The sequence below is a fragment of the Toxorhynchites rutilus genome, chromosome 3 (genome assembly GCF_029784135.1).
Source record: "Toxorhynchites rutilus septentrionalis strain SRP chromosome 3, ASM2978413v1, whole genome shotgun sequence".
Lineage (NCBI taxonomy): Eukaryota > Metazoa > Arthropoda > Insecta > Diptera > Culicidae > Toxorhynchites > Toxorhynchites rutilus.
In genome coordinates this window covers 281,095,992-281,121,120 of record NC_073746.1, presented here as the reverse complement: position 1 = coordinate 281,121,120, position 25,129 = coordinate 281,095,992, and the positions used below count along the sequence as shown (strand labels likewise).

General features: G+C 35.4%; 2 protein-coding genes across 9 annotated transcripts in view; one reads left to right on the top strand and one right to left on the bottom strand.

The window, feature by feature from the left end:
• Nucleotides 1–25,129, top strand: part of LOC129774684 (putative uncharacterized protein DDB_G0277255) — a 193,616-nt gene that overhangs the window by 89,603 nt on the left and 78,884 nt on the right. The window lies entirely within an intron of this gene.
• Nucleotides 13,690–15,196, bottom strand: LOC129774686 (uncharacterized). Its single transcript, XM_055778533.1, has 3 exons — nt 15,066–15,196; nt 14,099–15,009; nt 13,690–14,045 (listed from the first exon to the last, which is right to left on the bottom strand). Exons 1-3 carry the CDS (start codon nt 15,169–15,171, stop codon nt 13,809–13,811), a joined length of 1,254 nt encoding a protein of 417 aa, XP_055634508.1. The 5' UTR covers nt 15,172–15,196; the 3' UTR covers nt 13,690–13,808.

Here is a 25,129-nt window from a genome sequence, read left to right as displayed (position 1 = left end):
ATGTTAGAATAGATGACAATGTTAAGTCATTCACGAGGAACACGTACACATTTCCAAGCTCAAGTTTATTCTCGAAGATGAAATGAGTTTTGTTGTTTTTACAATTCATCTACATCTGGTGTCAGTAAAATGAAAAAAGAAATGTTTTGAAAAGTATAATCAATGTAAAATAATTCTTATGGAAAATTCGAAGTTTTGGAAATCTCCAGATTATTGGTTATGAAACTTACTCGCATACAAAGGGTTACTTTCATCTAAAACCAAAACATTTATCATCAATCTAAAAAAGTTATGATACAAGGTAACCCTTAGTACCGCGCTTTTCAAAAAAACAATCGGTGACGTGAAGCCGCGTGATTCACCCTTTACTCCGAAATTTAAAAGTCATATTTTAGACAACCTGATTTTCTATCAGATCGCCTAGGTCGAATAGATTTCGAGCATAGTGTTATTAAAATTTTTAAAATTAAATTTCCAATTTTGTTGTAATTTAATCCTTTACAATACGTAGGTGCCGCTATTAAGCCACGGGATATTGAATACAGCCCGTTCGAGCAGTTCAATCTTGGATGGAAGCTTCTACTATCTAAATTGGAAGGGAACGACAGCAGAAATGAACGAGGCCGGTTCTAATTCAACCCAATAAAACAAAATAAAAATTTCGTGTCACGGTGTTTGGGTCGAACTTCACCCGAGACGGCTCGACCGATTTCAATGAAATATATCTCACGATAGGGTGCCAATTACCATATATTTAAAACCGATAAGAAATACCAACTCTATGCAGAAAAAAAAATCTATTTTTCTGGATTATTTTTTAATTTAAAAAAAAAGCCAAATAAAATATAGATACAACAATTCAATCACGATTTTAGTACTTTTTAAAGGCAATATTCAAATCATTTAATCGTCTTTCGTTGCACCAACAAATCGAACTTATTTACGTTGTTGAAGAACAAGAGGTGCTACGTCCACTTCATCGAACTTTCATCCACATACGCGCAAGTAACCTCAATTCCAGGTGCATCGCTGGTGAGCTGGGATGAATTATTGAAATTCTTCTAATTACACATGCTCGGAATGCAAAATAACAATCACTCTATTGTCATCAATCAATTCTAAAATACTATCTGGAGAGTGCTTAAGGGATTCAATTCAAATGCGTTGCAGGAATCATAGTAGGCGACTGCACAACGACGCAAGAATTTGTGATTCAAAGGAAAAACACTTATCTGGAGTTCATCGCCGACACACAGAGTTCATACGACGCTCTCCATCTTTTTCATAAATGACACTAACATTCCTACACCCGGAATCAATTTTTAGAATTGCTTCCACATCCACCATATTCTGCACATCTGGCCCCCAGCAACTATTTTCTGTTAGCAGACCTGAAGAGAATGCTTGCTGGCAAGAAATTTGAGACCGATGATGAAGTGATTACCGAAACAGAGGCCTGAGTATCGCCCTCGAAGGCCATTATGTTGAATAATAACATTGAATTTTGCAACCGGAGACACATTGCAAAAAGGGACCTATGAAAGCTTTTCGTATAGTTTGCCAAACACACTGCCTAGAAAAATCATTTTTCTCCTTTTATGCAAAAATGACTTTTTTTCAAAAATTCATAACTTTTGAACTACTGAACCAATTCAGATGATCGACATATTAAATTGAAGCCAATAAGCTAATCTTCTTTGAAGAAACATTACACTTGCGGGAAGATTGGATTCTACCCGCCTAGATCTAGTCTAGTCACATAGGAATATTGAACAAAGACTTAAAACATGTTCAATTTGAAAAATAATAACTCAAAAACGAAAAATAATACCTCTCTGTTTTCGGATATATTATGAAATATGAAAATTATAGCTCCTTCTATTTTCTACCGAGAAAACTATGAAAAACTAACTCAATCAATAATTACAAAAACTAGAATCCAAAGTTTTCGCAAACGAAATATTTTTTCAAAGAAAACTGACTCATAAGCTTCAGTTTGATGTGTCAATCATCTGAATGTACGAGAAGGTAGATAACGAACGATTGCGACACAATCAACAGAAGCGGCGTGAGGAAGAATATATCCATTTGCGAGACACTATCATGAGCAACGCCGACACAGCCTTTGCTATTACCAAGCCATAATGCAACGCATTGACATTACAGTACGTGTGATGAAACAATAACTGTAATCTTTAGTGAGCTTCAGTATAATGTGACACGTATTCAATCCCATACGTTGCTGGATGTATTCGGTTGAATTGTATTAAGGAGAATTACCTCATATACATTTTTAGTTTGGTTAGTCGATAAAATGCGCCCTGGGAAAATCGATAATGTAATTTCCTCGGAAATTACAGCTCTCTCTATTTATCAACTATTCACACGTATTCTGAAACCCAATCGAGTCAAAACTACAAGAAAGGATCGCAATTTTTAATGCTGTAATCCGTTCGACTCAAGTAAAATCGAGTTGTGGTGAGAAGTAACAGAGTAACAACTCAACTCCTAAACTCCTGAACGAAAATTGTAATGATTTTATATTATGGATAAAGTTTTGGTAATATAAATTTAAAGAGAAATCACAAATATCAAAAACGCAGACAACTGCTGTTCTGTGCAAAACTTTCAATGCTCATATTATGGTTGAGTTCTGCAGTTCGATGAAGAGAAATAAATCCATTTGTAAGTCCGTGATTGAAGGAAGCAATACGCCTGTATTTCAAATTCAGAATACCGGTGTGAACATTCCTCGATTGAATGACAACACCAAAATAATACGCTACTAAATTGGCAGGTACATCAACTCCAATTAAGTTATTTGGCGTATCCTCGGTTTCCCAATTCATGAACGATAGTCAGCAGTTATAAATTTAGCAATCCATCTTGAAAACGGCAAGCACGTATTTTTCACCAACGAGACAGCAGTTGAACGAAATTAATATTGATTTTCTTTATTTCATTTTTCTACTTTTAAACTAAAATATATTACTTTTCCCATTTTACCGTTTAACTTTTAGGCGATTGAACATGTATATCTCTAAATAAAAGATAGGTAAATGATTATTTCCAACCATCTTCATCATTATTACTAACATAGTTGTAAGCAAACTTTGTCAAAATATTGAACTCCCGGCCCCGTTAGGCTGACGCCATATGAGCCTTAATAAAAATATATATTTTGGATAAAAAAAACCATCTTCATAGGCTTGATTACATCGACTGCACAAACAAAAAAACACCAATTTTTTTCACTAAGTATCAGAAAAAATGGAAATGAATTATTTTCTATTAAGATGAACATATTCACAAAATTGATTCTATATCCTGAAATTAATTCACTTTTTATGGAAGATGATTTGTGCCTGCATAAACATGTTGTATTCAAACTAAATTATTTAAAATATTTTCAACGAAAATGGGGTACCTCTACAGCGCACAGACGTCTTTTGAATTGCTGAACCACTGTGTAATATTAATGTCATCCCAGCAAAGAATCAACTCAATAGCCTTGCTTCAAAATATTTGTTCAACTATTGTGCGTGCCACATGATCTACGTTTATGTGCAGAAATACAACATCAAAGTGCGCGTATATTCTCATCATATCATTACGATGAAGATTTGCACTCTGAAGTGACACACCTAAACAAGCACTATGATTCATAGCAAAACAGAGCCCTAAAAGTTTGTGTTCAGTATAGTAATCAGAGCATAAGTCAGCTGCATCATTTCACCGAAACGCTCCAAAGACATTTGGAAAAATCCACCGCAGCTAAAGTTGATTGGTTCGTTGGTACGTTGCATAATGAATAAGATCATGGCTCGAATTCTTTCGATAGTTTTGCGTTTTCACGAGAAAAGTTCAAAATCACCGGCCAAGGTAAATTGTACAGGATGAATCCAATCCGATTGTTCTGCAAAAAAAAATCATGAAATGGAAAAAGCTCATTTCTAACTACCCTTAAACTACCTCATCCTCCAATCGTTCCATCAGATAGAACATTATCCAGCATTCGAAAACGAAAAACAGTGCAAACAACGTCAAACTGATATCCATAATGCTTTTTTTGCTATAAAAAGCCATACAGATGCATTCGGCGATGAACGATAATGCAACATAGTACAGAATCAAAGTTAAAGACTTCGCAATCCGTATAAAGCGCAGTAGATTTCCTAAAAGTTCCTGTTGAAGACTAATGCAAACTTTGAGCTCATTGCGCCAGAATAACTGATCTGAATATATTGCCATCGGAGACAATACCGACGTCCCAACACGTGTTTTACCAGTCGCGACAACGCGAAATTCTAGATCAGCGAAAAAATCTCCTAGTATTTCAGATTCAGTTGTGAGTCCGCACAGGAGTGTATTAATGAAAATGTAAGATGACAGCGTAACCATCACCGTGAACATGTTATTTGTAGCCGATACAAATAATACGACTGTTGATATCCAATCAAAACTTTCGTCTAGTTGCAATTTCCAAACATGTTCTGGTGTTGGAATAGTTCCCGACGTGAACAACGGCATAGTGACAACGAGTAGTATTGGCGAAAGCGTTATCATGATTGAGTTCCTGCAACATCGAGCTCTCTTCCTAAACGCTCGGTCATCGTGTCGAAGCAAACTCCTCCGGTTGACAAATTGACGTATTGCTTCCAACTCACTTCGCATATTCTTTTTTTTTATCCCATTTATTTATTTAAGGCTCATTAGCATTTTAGCTGTAACAGAGCCGAATTTTAATCGTGTACATGTCACATGGTTATCATATCTATAATTAGCACATTACACAGTTGCCATTCGCCAGTATTTCTTCTATACCATTTACATATGGTACATTCACACAGTAGCCATTTAGGCGTAAGAGTATTCTGTCTGTTCTTCCATTATCCAGTTGGACCACCGGACAGCGGAGACAGTAGATTGATCATTGTTGAGTTATTTATAGAACAGCAGCCCGATGTGTCTTGCAGAGCAGAGCAGTTGTATGGATGAATCGATCTTATTTCGACCGTGGATCGATCTCCATCGCTGATGATTGTTTCGTGGACGTAGCTATTCTGTAACAACACAAAGATGGTCAATGAGGGGCCCTGAGTTTTGAACTCACGATCGATCGCTTACTAAGCGAACGCGCAACCAATGTGGCTACGGAGACCCCCAACTCGCATATTCTTAATGATGTAAATCTGCAAGGCGACTGATATATATGATAACCACATATAGTACACCTGAATTGAATTTTCATAATAATCCTCCATCTGGATGGCATTACGTAGTGTGCAACATTGGTGCACGAACAAAACGAAATAGATTGATAGCCAGATGCGCCAGATACGCTTCTTGGTACCTTCCCAAATATCCGAATTAAGGCCTATTAAATTGAATTCGATAAGAAAAACAACTTACGGCACAATATACAGGGTCTTTCAGATTGAACGCTCACGCAAAAAAATCGAATGGCTCCTTATAAAAAAAAATTCGCTCCGTTAATGGTAACACTGCATTCCCCACTTCGGGACGATAATATTCGGCTACTCGTTCAGTCTGGTCGGATGGTTTTTAGTGTCAAGATGTACAATTTACAAGAACGTGTTGTTGGAGTGAAATCGTATTACTCGAGCAACCGAAGCCTTAATTAAACTTTGTCCTCTTATGGTAAGAATTTCAACATTTCTCGTCATCGATTACTTTCTCTGGCGTTACGTGAAGGACCCTCGCTATGCTAATAAGCCACAAAATTTGAAGGAACAAAACAAGAAATAACTCGGATTTTCAATAGCATCGAAATCGTAATGTTTGAGTTGTGCATGAAGAATTTTGTTCGCCGTTTAAAACGCGTTATCGAAAAAAGGGATGGTCACATCGGAAAATGTCCAAATAAGCTTTATTTTCGTTTTTTAAAAATAAAAATCGGCTCACTTTTGTACAAGTTATGAAAATTTGTTGCGTGAGCGTTTAATCTGAAATACCTACCTATCTACCTATCACGACATCGGATAATTTCACAAGGAAAAACTGGTCCAGGTCATTGTCGAACGTGGACAGCTCCGAATACCACTCGTTGATGATTTGGATGACTGTCTTCATGTTCGCTGTTCGAAATATACTGAATGATAGATCACTAACTGTATCCGATCTTGTGGAAGCAAATGCATCTGACGCAAAAGATATTTGATTTTTTTTCACTTTTACATATGTTTCTGACGCAGAGCAATTTTTATGATGTGTGAAATATATTATTACGTTACGATACTTGAATCGCTGTACAACTGTGCTGTGGTTTTCTATTCCTGTTAAGTCGTCACAATCAACGAGAATTTTGCCTCGTTAGTGAGAATGTTAACATCTGCTTTTCTTTTTACATGATTGGCATCTCCCGAACATTGCACATTGTACCGCGAGAATCGTTTAAGTAGGATTGGTGCTATATTAATTTCTATGAGCGCCAAATACTTCGCTTAGAATTATTGATAATTACTATGCTTTAAAGAACTGAATCATAAAATTGAAAAAAACGACTATTTAAGACTTCGAAAAAAACATTTTACAGAATTGATCGAGAAATTAAAAATAAATCTTCGTTTCAGATTAAACGCTTAATAACTTCTACAAAAGTGAACTGATTTTTATTTTTAAAAAACGAAACTAAAGCTTATTTTAGGTCAAAAGTGAACCGATTTTTATTTTTAAAAAACGAAAATAAAGCTTGTTTTAGGACATTTTTGATGTGACGACCAGTGTTGCCACACGTACAGATTTATCTGCAAAAGTACAGATTTTTTCGTTATGTTTGGTACAGATTCTGTACGGTACAGAGTACAGTTTTTCGTCAAAAAGTACAGATTGGTACATATTTTTTCCGCGTGTGAAATTTCTTACATTTGAACAATGCTACAATAGGGTACATGATGACTTTTACGTCGCAGTACCGCTTGGTGCTGCTGATCATAGAAGCATAAACAATGCAATAATTGATCAGTTTCATAAGGACGGAATTCCTTACAAGGATTGTCTGAAAGGATTCGCGTCGGACGGTTCGACCGTGATGATGAGAGTTTCGAATTTTTGTAATGCGCTTGATAAAAATCGATTGCCCAGAAATTGGATACCTAAAAAAGTAACAATTCGCTTGCTTTCGGCGCTTCGATGCCTTGTTTGTAACGTTCTCACTATGCCTCACTTCTCGACAACTGTCGAGCGATTTTTTTTTCTGGACATAATCAGAACAAAAATAAGCTTCGAAATCGGCTCTGTAACGATATGATGAACGCTATTTTGAGATCAAAACATTTCATTAAACATCGTGACGGAAGCTCGAAATTTTTTTATAAATGATAGTATGAATCTAGATTCACAAAAAACTATGTATAAGCATCATCAAACACACGAATGACTTGCAAATGTAAATGTAGTATTTGTATTTGATTTTTAACCTCTCTGGTACAGATTTAAATAGCCTAGTGACCACCCCTGTTTTCGATAACGCGTTTTAAACGGTGAACAAAATTCTTCGTGCACAACTCTTACATTACGACTTCGATACTGTTGAAAACCTGAGTTATTTCTTCTTTAAGTTCCTCCAAATTTTCTGGTTTATTAACATAGCAACGGTCCTTCACGTATCCCCAGAGGAAGTATTCGACGACGAGAAATGTTGAAATTCTTACCATAAGAGGAAAAAGTTTAATTAAGGCTTCGGTTGCTCGAGTAATACGATTTCACTAAAAATACACGTTCTTGTAAATTGTACATCTTGAAACTAAAAACCATCCGATCAGACTAAACGAGTACCGAATATTATCGTCCCAAAATGGGGTATGCAGTGTTACCATCGACGGAGCGAAAAAAAAATTATGAGGAGCCTTACGATTTTTTGCGGAAGCATTTAATCTGAAAGACCATGTACATGTTATTCATGCGAAATTGCCCCCTTATGCTCGATATTTCACCCCTTCATGGATAACCTTCACACTTCAGGTATGACTCTTCCAGAAGTAAAATAAAGCCCTGTGTGCAAATATATATAATACATATATACAGCCATTCCATGCCAAACCGATATAGTAGTTCTCAGATTTTCGTGAAAAGTGGTAATTTAGTTCTTTATAACAAAACATTAGACCCGTATTTTTAATTTTTTCACTAGGGTGACCATTTCCATTTTAGGGTGGTACGAAAAATCAATTACTTCCTTTTTTTTTTTCCCAAAAATGACATTTTTTTAAATTCATAACTTTTGAACCACTGAACTATTTTAGATGATCGACATATCAAATTGAAGCTAATGAACTAGCCTTTTATTAAAAATTTTTGAACCAGCAGAAAAAATGGATTTTGTTTTCGTAATTATTGATTGTAGTCGTTTCTTGTTGTTTTCATGGCATCGGACTAGAGGGCGCAATATTTTTTTATATTTTTTCTTGAAAACTGATGATTTTTCACATAACACATCTCGATATCAGAGATGCTATTTTTGTTTTGTTTTTAAGATATGATTTTCCAAAGTTCACCGATGGTCCAAAAAATCATTTTTCCCCTTTTATCCAAAAATAACTTTTTGCAAAAATTCATAACATTTGAACTACTGAACCGATTTGGATGATCGACATACACCTTCTATGGAAAACTATCACACGTGTGGAAAGACTGGATTCTAGTCGCATAGGTCTAGTCTATTTAATAAAAATAAATAAAAATATAAAGGCTAGCTTATTGGATTCAATTAGATAGATAGATAATCTAAATCGGTTAAGTAGTTCAAAAGTTATGATTTTTTGATAAAAAAATCATTTTTGGGAAAAGGTGAAAAAAAAATATTTTTCGGACCACCCTAAAACGAGAGAGAGAGGTACTTAAATAGTATCGTGGCAATGTAGGGGAATGGAATTGCTCAAGTTAAACAACGGAGTGTCCTAAATATAATGCGTGGTATTTGCAATTTTATCAGAATAATGTTCTAATATTGTTTATTGAAAGCGCAATGAATAACCTATATTTTGACTATATTTTTGACAACATTTCCCCTCTACCGAGAGAGAGCTGATTTTAGAATGCTAGATAAAAATTGGTTTGGCATGAAAACATACAACTTTATTTTACATAAACTGAGTCTAATAAATTTTATAACATAGTTTCGCGAACATGTTTTCATGATATTTACGATTATATTAAGGCGTAAAGTACCGCATCAAGCCAAACGCTACGATTCATACTAATAAAAAGATCTAAGAGTTTATATTCAGCAGAAGGGTGATTAAGGCATAGCTCATCTGCATCATTTCACCGAAGCGCTCCAAGGTCAGCAGGAAAAATCCACCACAGCTGAAATTGAGTGGCTCATTAGCCCGTTGCATAACAATTAAAATAATTGCACGAATTTCTTTTGACAATTTAACATTTTTGCAAGAAAAGCTCAAATTCATCGGCCAAGGTAAACTATACACGATAAAACCGATTCGTTGATTCTGCAAAAAAAGTGTTGTGAAAACTGGCAAACAAGATTCATCATCGCATCACATTACCTCATCCTCCAATCGTTCCATCAGGTAAGACATCAACCAGCATTGGAATACAAAGAAAAGTCCGAAAAATACCATGCTCATATCCATAATATTTTGCTTCCCATAGAAGGCTACGCAGACGCACTCAGCGATATATAAAAACGACATATAGTACAATATCAAAGTCAGAGGCTTCGAAATTCGTTTTAAATAGTGTACACATTGTAGAAATTCACGCTGAAGTCCAACGCAAAATTTAATCTCATTTCGCCGAGATCCAAGCGCGCATTTTTCGTGGACGATTTCGATGTCATAGCTCGATTCATCCCAACTGCCACAACACGAGACTCCATATCAGCGAAGAAATCGCTTAAAATTACAGCTTCCGTGGTGAGTCTGCATAGTAGCGTATTAATAAAAACAAAGCTCGACAGTGTTACCACCACAGTAAATGTATTAGCTGTTGCCGATACAATTAATACGACTTTTGATATCAGTTCAAAATCTCCTTCCGGTTGAAGGATCCAAACATATTCCGGAGTTAAAACAGTTCCTGCCTTGAGCAATAATGCCATAGTGACTGTTGTGAGTAGTATTGGCGAGAGCGTTATCATGTTGATGTTCTTGAAACTACGAGCTCTCTTCCTGTACGCTCGATCGTCGTATCGAAGCAATTTCCTCTGATTGACGAATCGACGTATCGCTTCCAAATCATTCCGGATGTTTTTCATAGTGTGAAGCAACAGAGCTACGATTATATACGCGAACCACATATAGTACACCTGAATCGTATTTTTGTAATAATCCTTATTCTGAATAACATTTCGTAGCGTGCAACATTGGTGCAGAAACATCACAAAATAAATGAACTGCCACATGTTCCATATACGCTTCCAAGTGACTGTCCAAATTTCCGAATTGAGGCCTGCGGAATTGAATTTGATGGAGAAACAAACTTAAGTGCCATGTATAATGTTTTACCCATCAACATATCAGGTAGCTTCATTAGACGGAACTGGTCCCCGTCATTGTCAAACGTTGACAGCTTTGAATACCACTCGTTGATGATTTTGAGAATGGTTTTCATTACTAGTTTGACACTTACTGAACGGAGAAATCGAGGCCAATTTGTTAGTTCTTGAAAAAGTTCAAGCTTGTGACGCGAGACAACGCTTTTTTCATTGTTCAGCATATGTTTCTGACGCAGAATAATTTTTCATGATGGACAAAATATGTTATTACGTTAGACAATTGAATCGCAATAGTATTGTGCTGAGGTTTTTCCGTTCTCGATGGTTCGTTGACGTGGTTTTCAGACTCGTTAGTGAGAATACTAACATATGGCCTTCTTGTCTCACTATCCGAATATTGCAACAACTTGCCACGTTGTGACAACGTTGCTATACCAGGTGTGCGAGTTGAAATTGCCCGAATGATGTTTCAGGTGTTGCTAGCAGGGTTGTATGCATGTATGTCGAGTTTCGTTTCGAATGAAGAGCATTTGTGGCATTTGCTAGTTTGGTTTTGAAATCGGGATTTTCAAAAAAAAATTTGCTTGCCAAATGTCTTCAAATTGCATGAAACGTCAAGTTCTACTGTCTTCAAAAAATTTTTTTATTAAAAATCGACTCTTTTTACCGGCATACGAAGCAAAACGTATGGCTTAGGGTGCCAATGATAATGGTCATCTCGATTTTTCATATGGGACTTTCTACGAAATGTTGATTTTCACGATAAAATATCGTATGCAAAATTTTAGCTCAATAGGACTTCATTTACCAGTGCCGCAGGCGTCAAAATTTGAGCTCCTTAAAAACTAAAAATCCCCCCTTGGGTTCATGAAATCGGGGTTTTCAAAAAATTCCATTTTTTGTCGCCAAATGTCCTGAAATTGCATGTTATGTCGAGAGTTCGCGCGCACACCGCCGCTAAAGCTGTGATAGGTGCAATAAAAGCTCCTAACTAGGAAACGTTATCGCACCCTTCGTATTCTCCAGACCTGGCCCGTCAGATTATCACCTTTTTAGCTTCAATGAAACATGCAATTGCAGAGCAGAACCTCGCCGTCGAATGTCGAATGTCGAAGATGACGAAAGATGGGTCGGCGAATGGTTATCGTCGAGACAAAAACAGTTGTGTTGGGAAGGAATGCACAAGGGCGGCTCTAATTTGTTTACTACAGCGAGAGTTACGAAAGAGTTCGAAAGAGGATAGAGATAGAGGCTTCATGCTAGGATTGTGCGACCATTTTTCTACTAATTTACTAACAAATCTCCCAATTTTCTTTCGTAGAAGCGCTTGCAAAGATGACGAAATGTTGGTTAAATTTGTTTTTTGCTATAACGAAGTCGTATAATGAAATCCTCACGAGAGTTGAGGCAGTTATATCCTGCCCAGTTCTTAAATGATCGAACTAATTCTTATTACATAACTGGGAGGCCATATCCACAAAAAATTATTCACATTATTAATGAAAAGGCACAACTTCAGTTATTACAGTTACATTCTAATTAACATTTGGGGTTAATATTAAAAAAAACAAAAAGGAGAATTTTAGGTGAAAAATTCGAGTGCTGAGTGATAAGAGACACTTTGAGGAACACTTTCGTTAAAAAAAGTTTTGCGGGGTAATTTTCATAAGTCCATCCGAAACAAAATTGAACTTCCAAAATAGTACTTACTGTTAACAAATACTACAACCAACCGAATTTTAAAACTGACAACAAATGCAAATTCTACGTTAAAAATGCTTCAAGAAACATAATGAGTCAAAAAAATCGTCCAAAAACATTACCAAAACACATGTTAGTGGCACCGGCTAGCATGCGAAACTGGTAGCTTATCACGTTGTCAGGGCAATGATGCGCGCGCGGAATGGGGTGAGACGTGTGATCCTAGATGCGTTGAAGTTATAGACTATAGGATTTTTTTATGCAACTTCATTTTTTGGGTTTTGGTCGCCTAAATTTTCCCAGGGACCACTGTGCGACGTAGGGACCGACTCATTGATTAAATTGGCACCAGAGAATCGATCTTTGAAAAATTATAAACCTTTTTTTTCCAATTTGCCAATTAACCCTTTGGTCGTATTAAATATGGGCATGAGTATGCATCGTTTTGATTCGTAAAAAGGTTCACTAGACGGTAGGATTCACTTAGGAAAAGTGTGAACTGATAAATCGTTGAGAAATATAAGATAAGTATGATTCCTTCCTGTGGTGGTTGAGAGCAGACAGACGACCGCAAAGGGTTAATTATATGTGAGAGCCATCTTTCATTAAACAGGAAATCACAATTTCATATTCATCAAAAGCATTTCGTTTTGTTTCTCAGCATGAAGGCCACAAAAAAATTAGATTCAGACATTAAATCATGTCCTTGACATTCATCAGGTACCGTCATGGATTAATTTGATAAAATAAATTAATTTATAATACATTATTCGAAAATTGATAACTGATACCTGCCCTTAACTCAGCTGTCAACGATCCCATAAAAGCCAACCGTGTCTGGAATTATGTCGAAACCGATTCTTAATTATAGCGCCGGTTCTAAAAAGGAACTGGAACTGGAACTGATATTACCATCCGGTATTCTCGAGCTATCGGGTGTACTTTAGGATACTCGCTTTTGATAGAATCCACAATATCAAAAGGATTTGAGTCTAGTGTTACCATTGTTCGATGTAGGACATTACGAAGCTGTTCCAAAATACATCCAGAAGCAGTTATGAAATTCTTGATTAGCAAACGATTCGCGTACCTTAAAGTACATGAATTTGGAATTCAGTAATTGAATTTATAAAGGAGATTATGCTCATAATCAAATGGTATGAAATCTATTTATAAATCGACTTTCGTAATTTTTTCAAGTACAAAGAATCGATCCAAGAAAAACGGATGTCGGAAGGGAGAAATTCGATTTTCTAAGTTTCGATTCAAGATCATCCTACTTCATGCTAAACATCTGCCGATCGCTTCTGTTTGACGCAAGCATAACGCTCCTGTAGCAGGTTCAGCTTCGATACAGAAACAACTCATATGTTAAAAAGCTTTTAGAAAACATAACGTGTTATTCTTTCTAATGCTCATGATGATCGTACCACCGAATATACAATTGCATTATCTGAATCTCATTCTATCGCTATATTTGCTACCAAACAATCAATTATTCGTGTTACATGATCTGTGTATATGTGCTGAAATTCAATGTAGAACTGTGGAAACATTTTTATTAATATCATATCCAGGTGTGAAGTGACTCGTCTAATCAAACACTAAAATGCAAAGTGATACCACGAGCTTAAAAATTCGTATTCAGTAGAGTAATTAAGGCATAGGTCATCTGCAACATATCACCGAAACGCGCCATGGTCACAGGGAAAAACCCACCGCAGCTAAAATTGAGTGGCTCATTAGCTCGTTGCACAGTGAACAGTATCATTGCACGGATCTCCTTCGACAGTTTCACGTTCTCGCGGGAAAAATTCAAATTGTTCGGCCAAGATAAACTGTACGTGATGAACGCAATTCGTTGGTTCTGCAAGGAATAGGAATGTGAAAAGTTCAGTGCTCTTCAAACCGTAATTCTACCTCATCCTCCAATCGTTCCAGCAGGTAACACATAATACAACATTGTATCATGTAGTACAATGCGAAAACCATGAAGCTCGCATCTATAATGCTTCGCTTGCCATAAAAACCCAGACAGATGCACTCAGCGATATAGAAAAACGACATATAGTACAGTATGAAAGTCAGGGGTTCCGTAATTCGTTTAAGACATCGTATACATTCTAGTAATTCTTGCTGGAGTTCAACGCAATTTTTGAGCTCATTTCGAAATGATAGCAGATTCAAACGCAGGTCTTTCGAGGCTAATACTGACATCCCAACTCGATTCATCTCAGCCGCAACAACGCGAGATTCTAGATCAGAAAAGAAATCGCCCAAAATCTCAGCCTCCGTGGTGAGTCCGCATAGTAGCGTATTAATGAAATTAAAACATAACTGCGATACCAACGTCACATACGACAAAACTGCCACCGATAATACTAATACACCGTTTGATAGAAGTTCAAACCCTTCGCCCAGTTGCAGATTCCAAACATATTCAGGTGTCAAAACGGTTCCAGACACGAATAATAGCGGCATCATAACAATTGTGAGTAGTATTGGCGAAAGCGTTATCATGTTTATGTTCCTGAATCCTCGAGCTCTCTTTTTGAACGCTCGTTCGTCGTATCGAAGCGTCTTTCTCAGGTTGACAAATCCCCGTATTATTTCCAACTCCTTCCGAATGCTCTTAATGGTGTAAATCTGCGAGGCAACGATTATATATGTGAACAACATGTAGTATGCCTGGATAACATTATCGTAATAATCCTTGTCCTGCATGGCATGTACCAACGCGAAAGCGTGATGCAAGAACATAACAAGATATACCAACTGCCAGGTGCGCCACAATACTTTCCTGGTGCCTTCCCAGGTTTCTGCATAGAGACCTATTAAATTGAATTCGATGAAGGAACAGATTAGGGCTCAGTGTATAAAATTTTACCTATGACGATATCGGGTAGTTTCATAAGGAAAAATTGATCCACGTCGTTATCGAATGCTGATAGTTTCGAAAACCACTTGCTAAAAATTTGAAGAACTGTATCCATGTTCACCGTCTACCCCTTACTGAATGGAAAACTCGACGTCGAAAGATCACTATCTTTAATATGGTCATCCTTGCGGCAGCATATGGTTCTGTCACAGGACAATTTTCGTGATGGATTAATTACATTATTACGTTCTGACAATAAAATACGGTGCTAAATGCTAAATTTTCTGAATTGACATATTTGTCTAGTCCCGTTAATGGGAATAATCACATCTGGTTCATTATCCAAACCATTGTTAATTACAACGATTTTACGAACGACATCTTCGCAACGATCTGTTTGCAACATCGTGTTGTGAGGAACATTTGGACGCAAATAGGGGTAAGATCATATACACTCGACAAAAAAAAAATTAGAGGAACAATGAACAAAACTTTTAGGTAATTTTTGAAATGTTGTAACTTCCTGAAAAATCAACGCATGGAGATAATATATACATCGTTTCAAAGCTTGGAATATTCTACGAACACGTTTTTGTCCTGGTGTTCGTAGATGTAGTGGACAAAAATATCGGAAAAAATAAGAAATCTATTTCTTTCTATTTTTAGATTTTGTTGACCAACATATTCATTTTGCCAACTAAGTCAATAGCAAATCCAATGAATCTTATCAACCAGCCTTCCTGTAGGATCCTTCAATAAAGAGATATTTTTGTTTGAATTAAAAAATGTATTTCAGTGAGCATTCAAAAAAAATGTCAGTCAGCGTTCAAAAGATAAGTTTCAGTGCCTCAGAAATCGCAGAAAAATAAAGTTAGGACAAAAAACAAGGTGATTTTCGTAATACTCGTGCCACGCTATGAAAAATGCCTCGAACGTTACGGCGATTATGCAGAAAAATGGAAATAAAACGTAGATCACGAAAATTACCTTGTTTTTTGCCCTAACTTTATTTTTTCCGCGATTTGGCACTGAAACTTATTTTCTGAACGACCCTCGTACTTTTGTTAACCAAATTAACCAGCCACTTGATACATAAGGGCGCAACTACTAAAAAAAACCTGTCTCTGTCTGATTAGAATATGATCTTCGGCAAAGATGGAAAAGACTAAAGTCTTTACTACCTAGGAAAAATAACACACTAAATACACTGTCAACTTTTAAAAATCGCTCAACAATAGAATTTAACCCTTTGTGGTTGTATATCTGTATAATTGTATTTATTTCCGACCAGTACAACACCCATATCAACATTTAACACATAGGGTGAATATTGAAAATGTTTATATCTTAAAACCCAATACGGATTTCAAATACAGTGCATTTCAGCCTATCTTGTATTGATAAATATGAAACAACCCTATCAATGAACACCAGTGGGATGAACATCAACATGCCACGATGTTCATTTTTCGTAGTAGCTTCGTTTTCATCATGACATCCGAAACGTTGGATTTGAAGATCATTGCGTGTTAACGTCAATCAATTGAGAGTGAAATCGCGTCCCTTACCCATTCATCTTTAATCATGAAATCATGAATTTTTTTGTTTTTTGCGTCTTCGACATTGAAATGTATGATATAACTATTTAACTATATTTTAAGAATCTATTCGAAATACTTATTATTTACCGGGTTGTAGCCATTTTAGGTGACGCGGTATCTAATCTATCGTAATTTACTTAAATTTTTGAATGCGTTCTTCTCGAAGCTACTTTTTTTCTAAACTGACGTACACGCTATCTCAAGTTCTACTGAACCTTTTTTTCAAATTTGGTATGAACATCTGTGCCTACCTCCGAGCACCATATAAATATCTTGCGACGGGTCCGACCTCATAAGAAGGACGTTGATGCTGAACGTCAGTGGAAGAACGTGGGTGTGTGCGTAAGAAATTTATAAACAAAAATAAATTGTAATGGCTGAATATAATTGGATTGCTATTGCTAAGTGAATTAGAAAGTTAAGAGTGAAAAATTAGATTGGAACAGATTTGTGGAGAGACGCATAATTTAAGAGCTACGAAGAAGTTGTAGTCGTAGAAGTGTAGAAGCGTAAGCTGTCTGGAATCGCGAGCGCCATAGCTGACCTGAAAATAAAGAAAAGAAAGGATTAGGTGGAAAAACAATAAATTTTAAAGCTGCTAACAACAAAACGCTGCTGTTGAAATTGGTGTTCTAGGTTGGTCCGAACAACATCTTTATACATTTACTTGCTGACCCGTTATCACATCCACGTTTTCTTACTGAGCGCACGTTCATGAGTCCAATCGCGGAACTATTTATTGATTGATCTTCTACTCTACCCTTTAAAATTACCTTTCACTGTAATATTCCTAGTACTTCTACCAAAACTCGACATTATAATATCAGATTATTTTCAGACACAATTCTCGTTCAAAATTTTTCATCCACTTGCAAATAACATTTTTCTCCGTTACATGGAATAAATGTTTGATACATAAAATATGATAGAATGAAGACAGCCATAAATCGGACAATTCCTTTCTCGAGTTTTGCTCTTATCAGCACATTTGGAGATCTATTTTTATTTATATAGGAGTGCGTTTTATCTCATTAAAATCCATTTCCACTTTCGAACGAAGATCAATTTCGTTACCGCAAACATCAAATGGACTAACAACGCTTTGTCACTATGTAATTGTAGAACATATGGGAACTTAATTTTCCGAATTTTCCCATTTTCCTTCAGAGTTTTCCGAAAATTTTGAATTGTCATGTTTTATTGGAATAGAGTTGGTTGAAATATGTGTAATATTTTTTAGGGACCCCCTCTCCATTCCAGAGGAGAGAGGGATGTCATACCATCATAGAAACATTTTTCATACCCTAAAACCATCACATCCCAAATTTGGCTCCAGTTGCTCGATTAGTTTCGAGTTATGCAGAAGTTTGTGTTTCATTTGTATGGCAGCCCCCCTTTAGAGAGGGGGGAGGAGTGTCGAACTACCATACAAACTTTCATCGATCCCTAAAACCTCTATATGCTAAGTTTGATACCATTTGTTTGATATGTTCTCAAGTTGCTCAGCACCCTCCCCCTCTCCTTCTTTAGAGGGGGGGAAGGAGTGTCAAACCACCATAAAACATTAATTGCTCCCTAAAACCTCCATATGCCAAATATCGTTTCATTAGCTTGATTAATTTTCGAGTAATGCAGAAATTGGTGTTTCATTTGTTTGGCAGCTCCCCCTCAGAGATGGAGTGATGGAGTGTCTAACCACCGTGAAAACATTCACTGCACCCTAAAACCTCCACATGCCAAATCTGGTTTCATTTGCTTGATTAATTCTCGAATAATGCAGAAATTTGTGTTTCATTTGTATGGCAGCCCTACCTTAGAGAGGGGGGTAGAGTGTCTAACCACCATAGAAACATTTATTGCATCCTAAAACCTCCACATGCCAAATATCGTTTCATTTGCTTGATTAATTCTCGAGTCATACATAAATTTGTGTTTCATTTGTATGGCAGACCCCACCCTCCATTGACTATATAAAGCACGAATCACCGAAAATTGCACAATAAGATCGATTCGCTGCTTTCAAGCGTCATTGAGTATGTTCTTCGTGCAATTTCGCTGGTACAGCTCGCTCACTGAGAGCAACCATGAAATGTACAGTCTGCCCAAGCTCTTTCCCACTAACAAATATCCCTTCCATGATAATCCCAGAGGAATCACGCTATAGTGGCGACCCTTATGGCCGCAATACGGTGTTTGTATATCTGTCAATATTTTCACGATCATACATGCATGGATGATTCAGATACTTGACCGAATGACAGCATTCACTTTTGTAGCACCATATGAATATACGAAGCGATGAACTAAGGCTGTTGATTGCATATTCGAGCTGTACCTAACATCGCATACCACTTTCGATGCCAGCATACAAGTTTGAACCGCAAATATCGTTGCGTTCTAGCTATAGCGATTAACCGCTGCACAGACAAGTGCAGAGCGATGAATGATACATGAAAAATTACGTCATCATTCGGTCACCATTTGCGGAGAGCGGCGAATGGGAGAAGAGCTAAAACAAGAGAGTTTTAGTTTCTCACTGAAGCGGTGTTGCTAGTAAAACTTTGCGGTCTATATGAATATATATTGCAAGGGATAGCAGCGTTAAATACAAAAAAAAAAATTTTAGTTTGTACTCTCTCACACTTATGGGTCAGGATTTGTGTAGCGCCCGAGCGGTCCAAGGCACTTTCTTTAGGAAATAAATACAACTTTTTTCTCCAAGCTGTGAGTTCCGACTCCCCGTATATTTGATCCATTTTCTTTTAACGAAGCATTCCTAATCTTAATTTCTACCGACTGAACTCCAGAGGCGGAGCTTGTTCATTCTTACCTTCTCTCTGTTTATCTCTCTAACGCTCTATCTCCATTCCTTCTCTTCCTCCTTACATTCATATTGGAAAATCCTTGGTTGGATTTTCCCCTATCTCTTTCCCGTTAAAATCATAGATTCTTATTGAAACTACACGACCCGCCATAAAGATCGTTCGGGGAGATGTATTTATTTAGGCTCGAGCCTATTGATAATTTTGGGTATACAAAACCCGCCTGTTTTATTGGTCGCTGCATCTCCCCCTACTCAACGAGTTTTAGGGGAAACTAGAAGAGTTTTCCCTAAAATTGGTTCGTAAGGCTTATTTACGTGCTAATGTGTTGTTATTCTCATTTTTTTAAATATAAATTTCTCCTTTTTTATATATGTATAAATGTGTAAAACCATATCTTGTTTGCTTTTTTATCTTTATCCTAATCTACCGTTTTTCGTGTATATATCAGATTCACATATTATTATTATTGTTATTATTTTTAAAATTGATCTTCTTTTTCAATTGCATTTTTTTTTTCATGCGCATTTTGGATTTCTCCTAACTGTATATATAATTTTTTTTTCTCTGTTTATCCGTTGACTGGCTGCTTATCTTCCGCTTGTGACTTGTCAATTGGTTGGTCCCTGGTACTAGGTGTGGATTACTGCTTGTCGCCTTCCGCGTTGCATTGTCTCATCCGTCCGTCTTTCTCCACCGTAGCGTGTTCCTGGGTCCTATTCCTGAACAACCTTTTAGAATGGTCCATAAGTCCACCACGCCTTCCATTGTTGGATTGAAATTAATTTTGTTTATCAGTTTTTTTTTTGGAATTTCATTTGCATCTTCAATTGTAATGTTTGCAATATAGTTTTTCCATTCATTTAATGGCTTTTCGTTGATCTTTCATCAATACTTTAAACATCATGTGCCTCCTGTTCATTTTTAACAGTATTTTCAGTTTCCGGAGATAAATAATCATTTTTTTTGAGACTGTTGTAATCTTTTACTTCAACGTAAAGTGTACAAAGTCATTACTCCAATTATGGAATCCAGTTCCACCATGAATTCTACTACTTTCACTTCAGTGTCCTTAGGATCAGATGGTGATCACGATTCCCGCTTTCCTCGACTCTCGAATTGCTGCTTGTTGCCGCTCCGCCGTCCCACAGCACCCAACACCATTGACCATCGACCTTCCGCATGACTCGTCGTCCTCTTCTGGTGGCGATCCGGCTGAGATGTCGAATCGTTCCTCTTCCCTTCAGCGGTCTGCTGAGTTTTGTTCTTGCCTCGCACCTCGTCGAAAATCCATTTCCATCGTTCAACTTTGACCATCTTACGTTATAAGTTTTTACTTTTTTTTAAATTTTTTTTTCTTTGTTTCAACAATGTATGAATTGTTTTGTTGTTTTTTTTATATTTCAAATTTATTTATTTATTTCATATTTCCAACTTTTAAGCAAATTATCAATAAAATGTAATTAAGTTTACAAAAAGTGTTCAGCATATATATCTCTCTTATAATGTTAACAATTTATCAATTACTTTCTTCACTTTCATTAATTCATTGTTTTTTTTTCATAATGTCTCTCTTTATATATATATATTTTTTTATTTTTATCCAGTTATTAAACTGAAAAATACATATAAATATATTTTTTTAATAATTTAATTTTTTTTTAACCTTACACTTCTTCTGTTGATAGGAGATCGCTTCTTTCTCCTCTATGCTGATATGGGGCGTCACTCTTTTCCGGTTCTGAAAATAAACCGTGGATGCGGTCGCTCCCCCCTCTTTTTGTAGGTCCTAGGTGGGATCTGTGAAAATACTTTATTTATTATGGGTATATAGAAATAATTTTACACCAAAAGAGGAGGAAAATATTGTATGTATTTCCTAATATCTTATTTTAATCTTTTTTCGTATTTTTTTTTCATTCACATTCCGGGGCGCGCCTCCCTTGTCCATTCATTCTATATTTTCTTATTTATGCTCCTTATACAATGTACACCCTTTTATAAAAAGTGATTGAGAAAACGAGTGAAAAAAAAATTACACGCTTCACATACACACACACACACACAATCGATAATAACCTTTTTCTGAATATTATTAATATATTTCACTTCCTATATAGTATCAATGTAATTCACTCATGCATCGTTCACTCATACTGGGACGTCTCCCTTGTCTTGAATTACTCAAACATCTCATTCATCATCTCATTGAAACAATTATAATATTCTTGTGTGTATTATTATTATTATAATTTTTCAAAAGTTCCTCAAAATATTTTCATTTGTATCTTGCTGCCTTGAATTTTTTTTTACTAAGTTCGTTTTACTAATTTGTTTTCTCGATTAACCCTACTTTATTTTTTTCCCTATCCTTTACTTTCCTCTTTTTTAAATTCATCTTATTTATGGGCCATTGATTCATCTACCCTAATGTTTATTTATTCACCCTTTTCATATATTAATCGTTTTATCCATTTTAATACCTCACATCTTCTTTAATTCATTCGAAACTTTATTTTCTTCATCTTCATTTATGTTTCCTTGTAACTTATCTTCTTCAAAACCCTTATTTTCTTATTAATATATATTTCATTTGATTTCTGATTAAAATTTTCTCTTTATATAATCAACATTCTTCATTTTTCTGTATATTATTTTTCTTTTGTAACCCTTTCAGCTGCTCTTATTTTTCTATTTCTATTTAATTGCTTTGGTTAATTTATTCGTTTATCCTTTTTAATGTGGATTTCAGTATCACCATTATTTTTTTTTTCTTTATACCCTCACTTATTTTCTTCATATTCCTCTCATGTATCATAAACTTTTTGATATATATTTTTCTTTTCTCTAATTGTACCTTTTTTTTCTTTATGTTTTATCTTTGTTTCTTTCTTCTTTATTTTCTTCATTTATCTTTCACGCATATATATATATATATATATATATATATATATATATATATATATATATATATATATATATATTTATATTTTTTACGGTATCATTGAATCGTTGTAACCCTGACAGACATAGACAAGCTATTCTGGTTTTCTAGCCCTTCGGTACGTTCAAAAACGATATGCGTTCCCTAATAATAAAATTATGAAACGTCGCATTGACGGACTCATTAATTGTTATAAATTAGCTATAAGTACCACAACAATAATACGTTAATGCTCTTCTTCGTTTGAATTCCTTTCTGATTTTTTTTTCCAGACACATTCTCTGTTCTATATTTTTTTCAGACTCCTGTATAACTTTATTCTTTATCCTCTTTCTATTTTTTCAATCCCCATCAAATTACTTTTTCTTTCCTAATTCTTCGGCGTCTTTTTATTTCCAATATATATATATATTTTTATAATATGTTGTGAATCGTGGCTACCCTTACAGAATATAGCTATTCTGGTTTTCCAGCTCCTCGGTACATTCAAAGACGTTCTGCATAAAAAGTAATAAATTACTTAGGATGCTGTCTTGATGGACGCATTGATTGTTAGAAATTAGCTGTAAGTAACTCGATTTTACATTTTTTTCATTTGTTTTATTATTCTTTTTATCATATTTTCAAATTTGCATACATCCTTAAGTAGGGAAAAATAGTGCTATGAGCTTTAATACCTTTAATACCTTCGATCTTTCATTATATATTTTCGAATATCTCACTTTCATTTCCTTTTTCTTATTAATTTTGTTAACAATTTCGGGATTACTCTCTATTTCAATTTTTTCATCATCATTAATTTCATGGTTCGTCACAATTTCTCTATCGAATTTGTTTCTCCTGTTTAAACTTGCATTATGTTCCTCAGTATTGCCCTTAGATTTTTTTATTTCATTCTTTGTATTCAGTTTGTTTCTTTGTTTATTAGACTGTTTGACATAGCGTGTCCTTGTTCTTGTTTTTGTTGTATTATTAAGATCTAACTTTCTTGCACAACATGAAATTTCTTCTCTAAAGCAACAGAAAAAAATTGCTAAAACACCTCCTATAATTGCTATGGTAGAAAATGTGAACCATGGTTTTTCCAAAGGAGCATAAATAATATTTTCTAATATAGTTTTTTGGCTTTTTACTTCGTTGACATTTATACCCATGTTGAACAGTTTCTTCTTACTAATAAATTGAAAGATTCCGTCACTGTTATTGAGTATCGGGACATTATTGAATTCATGTTTATTTATAGTGAAATTGATGAAATCTAATTCCATTTCATGTGCTATTATTATTTGATTTTCGGATTCTTCGTGAAAATAATATATCTCGACATTTTTAGTCGCTAATTTCATATGCGAGTTCAATTTGATTGTTCCCGATTCAGAAATCGTTACTACCGTGGTGTTAGAACCATGGGTTATATTTAATTTAATTGGTTGTGGTGCTATATACATCTACTCATTATGTGTCATAGTATTTAGCCAAATTTCGTGCGAAACTTTCAGCACTCTGGTTTCGCATCTTTTTGAGTTGTTTCTGAAGAATAATTGCGTGAGACAGTGCTCACTAGCTATCAAATTTTCCTGCGCTTCGTTAATGTCGCATAATTTAACATTTCCTAGATTTCAACAGGCTGTAAAATCGTTTTCTTTTATCACAAAACCCATTTTTGATTTTTCGTTCGTGATCATTACATTATTTTCGAAATGAATCAGTGTCATGATTTGATCCTTTACTTCTGGTAATACCATCCCATAAAATGCTTCAAAAGCATCTTTTGATACTAAAGGAACTTGCAACCTAACGATTATTTAAAATTTATTGGTTAAAACGAAGTCGTAGTTCATTTTATTTAATATTTCCTCAAATATAGCTCCATTTTGTTTCCTTGGAAATCCTATATTTCTATGTAACAGGCTTTCATGTTCTTCGAGTTTAATGAAAAATTGCGAGGGTTCAATGATCTCTGCTAATTTATTCACACTCAGATCGTTCTTCATCAGAATGTCTAGTATAATTTCTTGCCTTTCTTTAATCGTGCTCAGTAGCTCCTCCATCCACATGCCCAGTTCTATTAATTCCGTTTCAATAGTTAACATTTGTTTAATTCCTTTGGTAAAATTCAGACCCTTTTCTATATCTAGCTGGGTAGTTTCAATATTTTTTTGTATCCATTTGAGTTTTCCATCCACCTGTGTGGAAGCATTGTTCAGTAACTCGTACATGGAATCTACTACCATCGTCTGTTTGTTCAAATTGTCTTTTAAATGCTCCTCATTTTTTCTCAACCGATCGAAATCCTCATCTACTCTAGATCTATCCTCTGAATCCATGACACTCAAATATTTCCAAATTCCTCTGTTTGTTCTGCGAGGAAAAAATCCCTTTATAAATTTTTGCTTCGAATTAAGTTTCTCTATGATTCTTTCCAAATTATGGCTCATACGATTACATTTTACTGTCGTCAACTGAGCCGATAATTCTTCGCAAGAATCTTTGTATAAATTCAAACCATTTTTAACAAAATTGGCCAAATTGTTTAAATCATTGACTTCTAACTTTACCTTAATACTAAATGATCCTTGTAAAACGAGAACGTCATTTAGTTTTTTTGTTATCAATTTTGGGTTTTTTTCTGCGTTGTACCCTATTCCGCTGAGGAAAACACATATAAAAAATATTCCGGATATCATCTTCTCTGCTTCGACCACT

What these genes read in the sequence shown, in the direction of transcription:
- LOC129774686 (XM_055778533.1), bottom strand. Translation starts at nt 15,171, where the DNA reads ATGGATACAGTTCTTCAAATTTTTAGCAAGTGGTTTTCGAAACTATCA. An exon ending in ACTACCCGATATCGTCATAG is followed by an intron (nt 15,010 to 15,065) that starts GTAAAATTTTAT and finishes TCAATTTAATAG; the next exon opens with GTCTCTATGCAGAAACCTGG. An exon ending in TGGAACGATTGGAGGATGAG is followed by an intron (nt 14,046 to 14,098) that starts GTAGAATTACGG and finishes TATTCCTTGCAG; the next exon opens with AACCAACGAATTGCGTTCAT.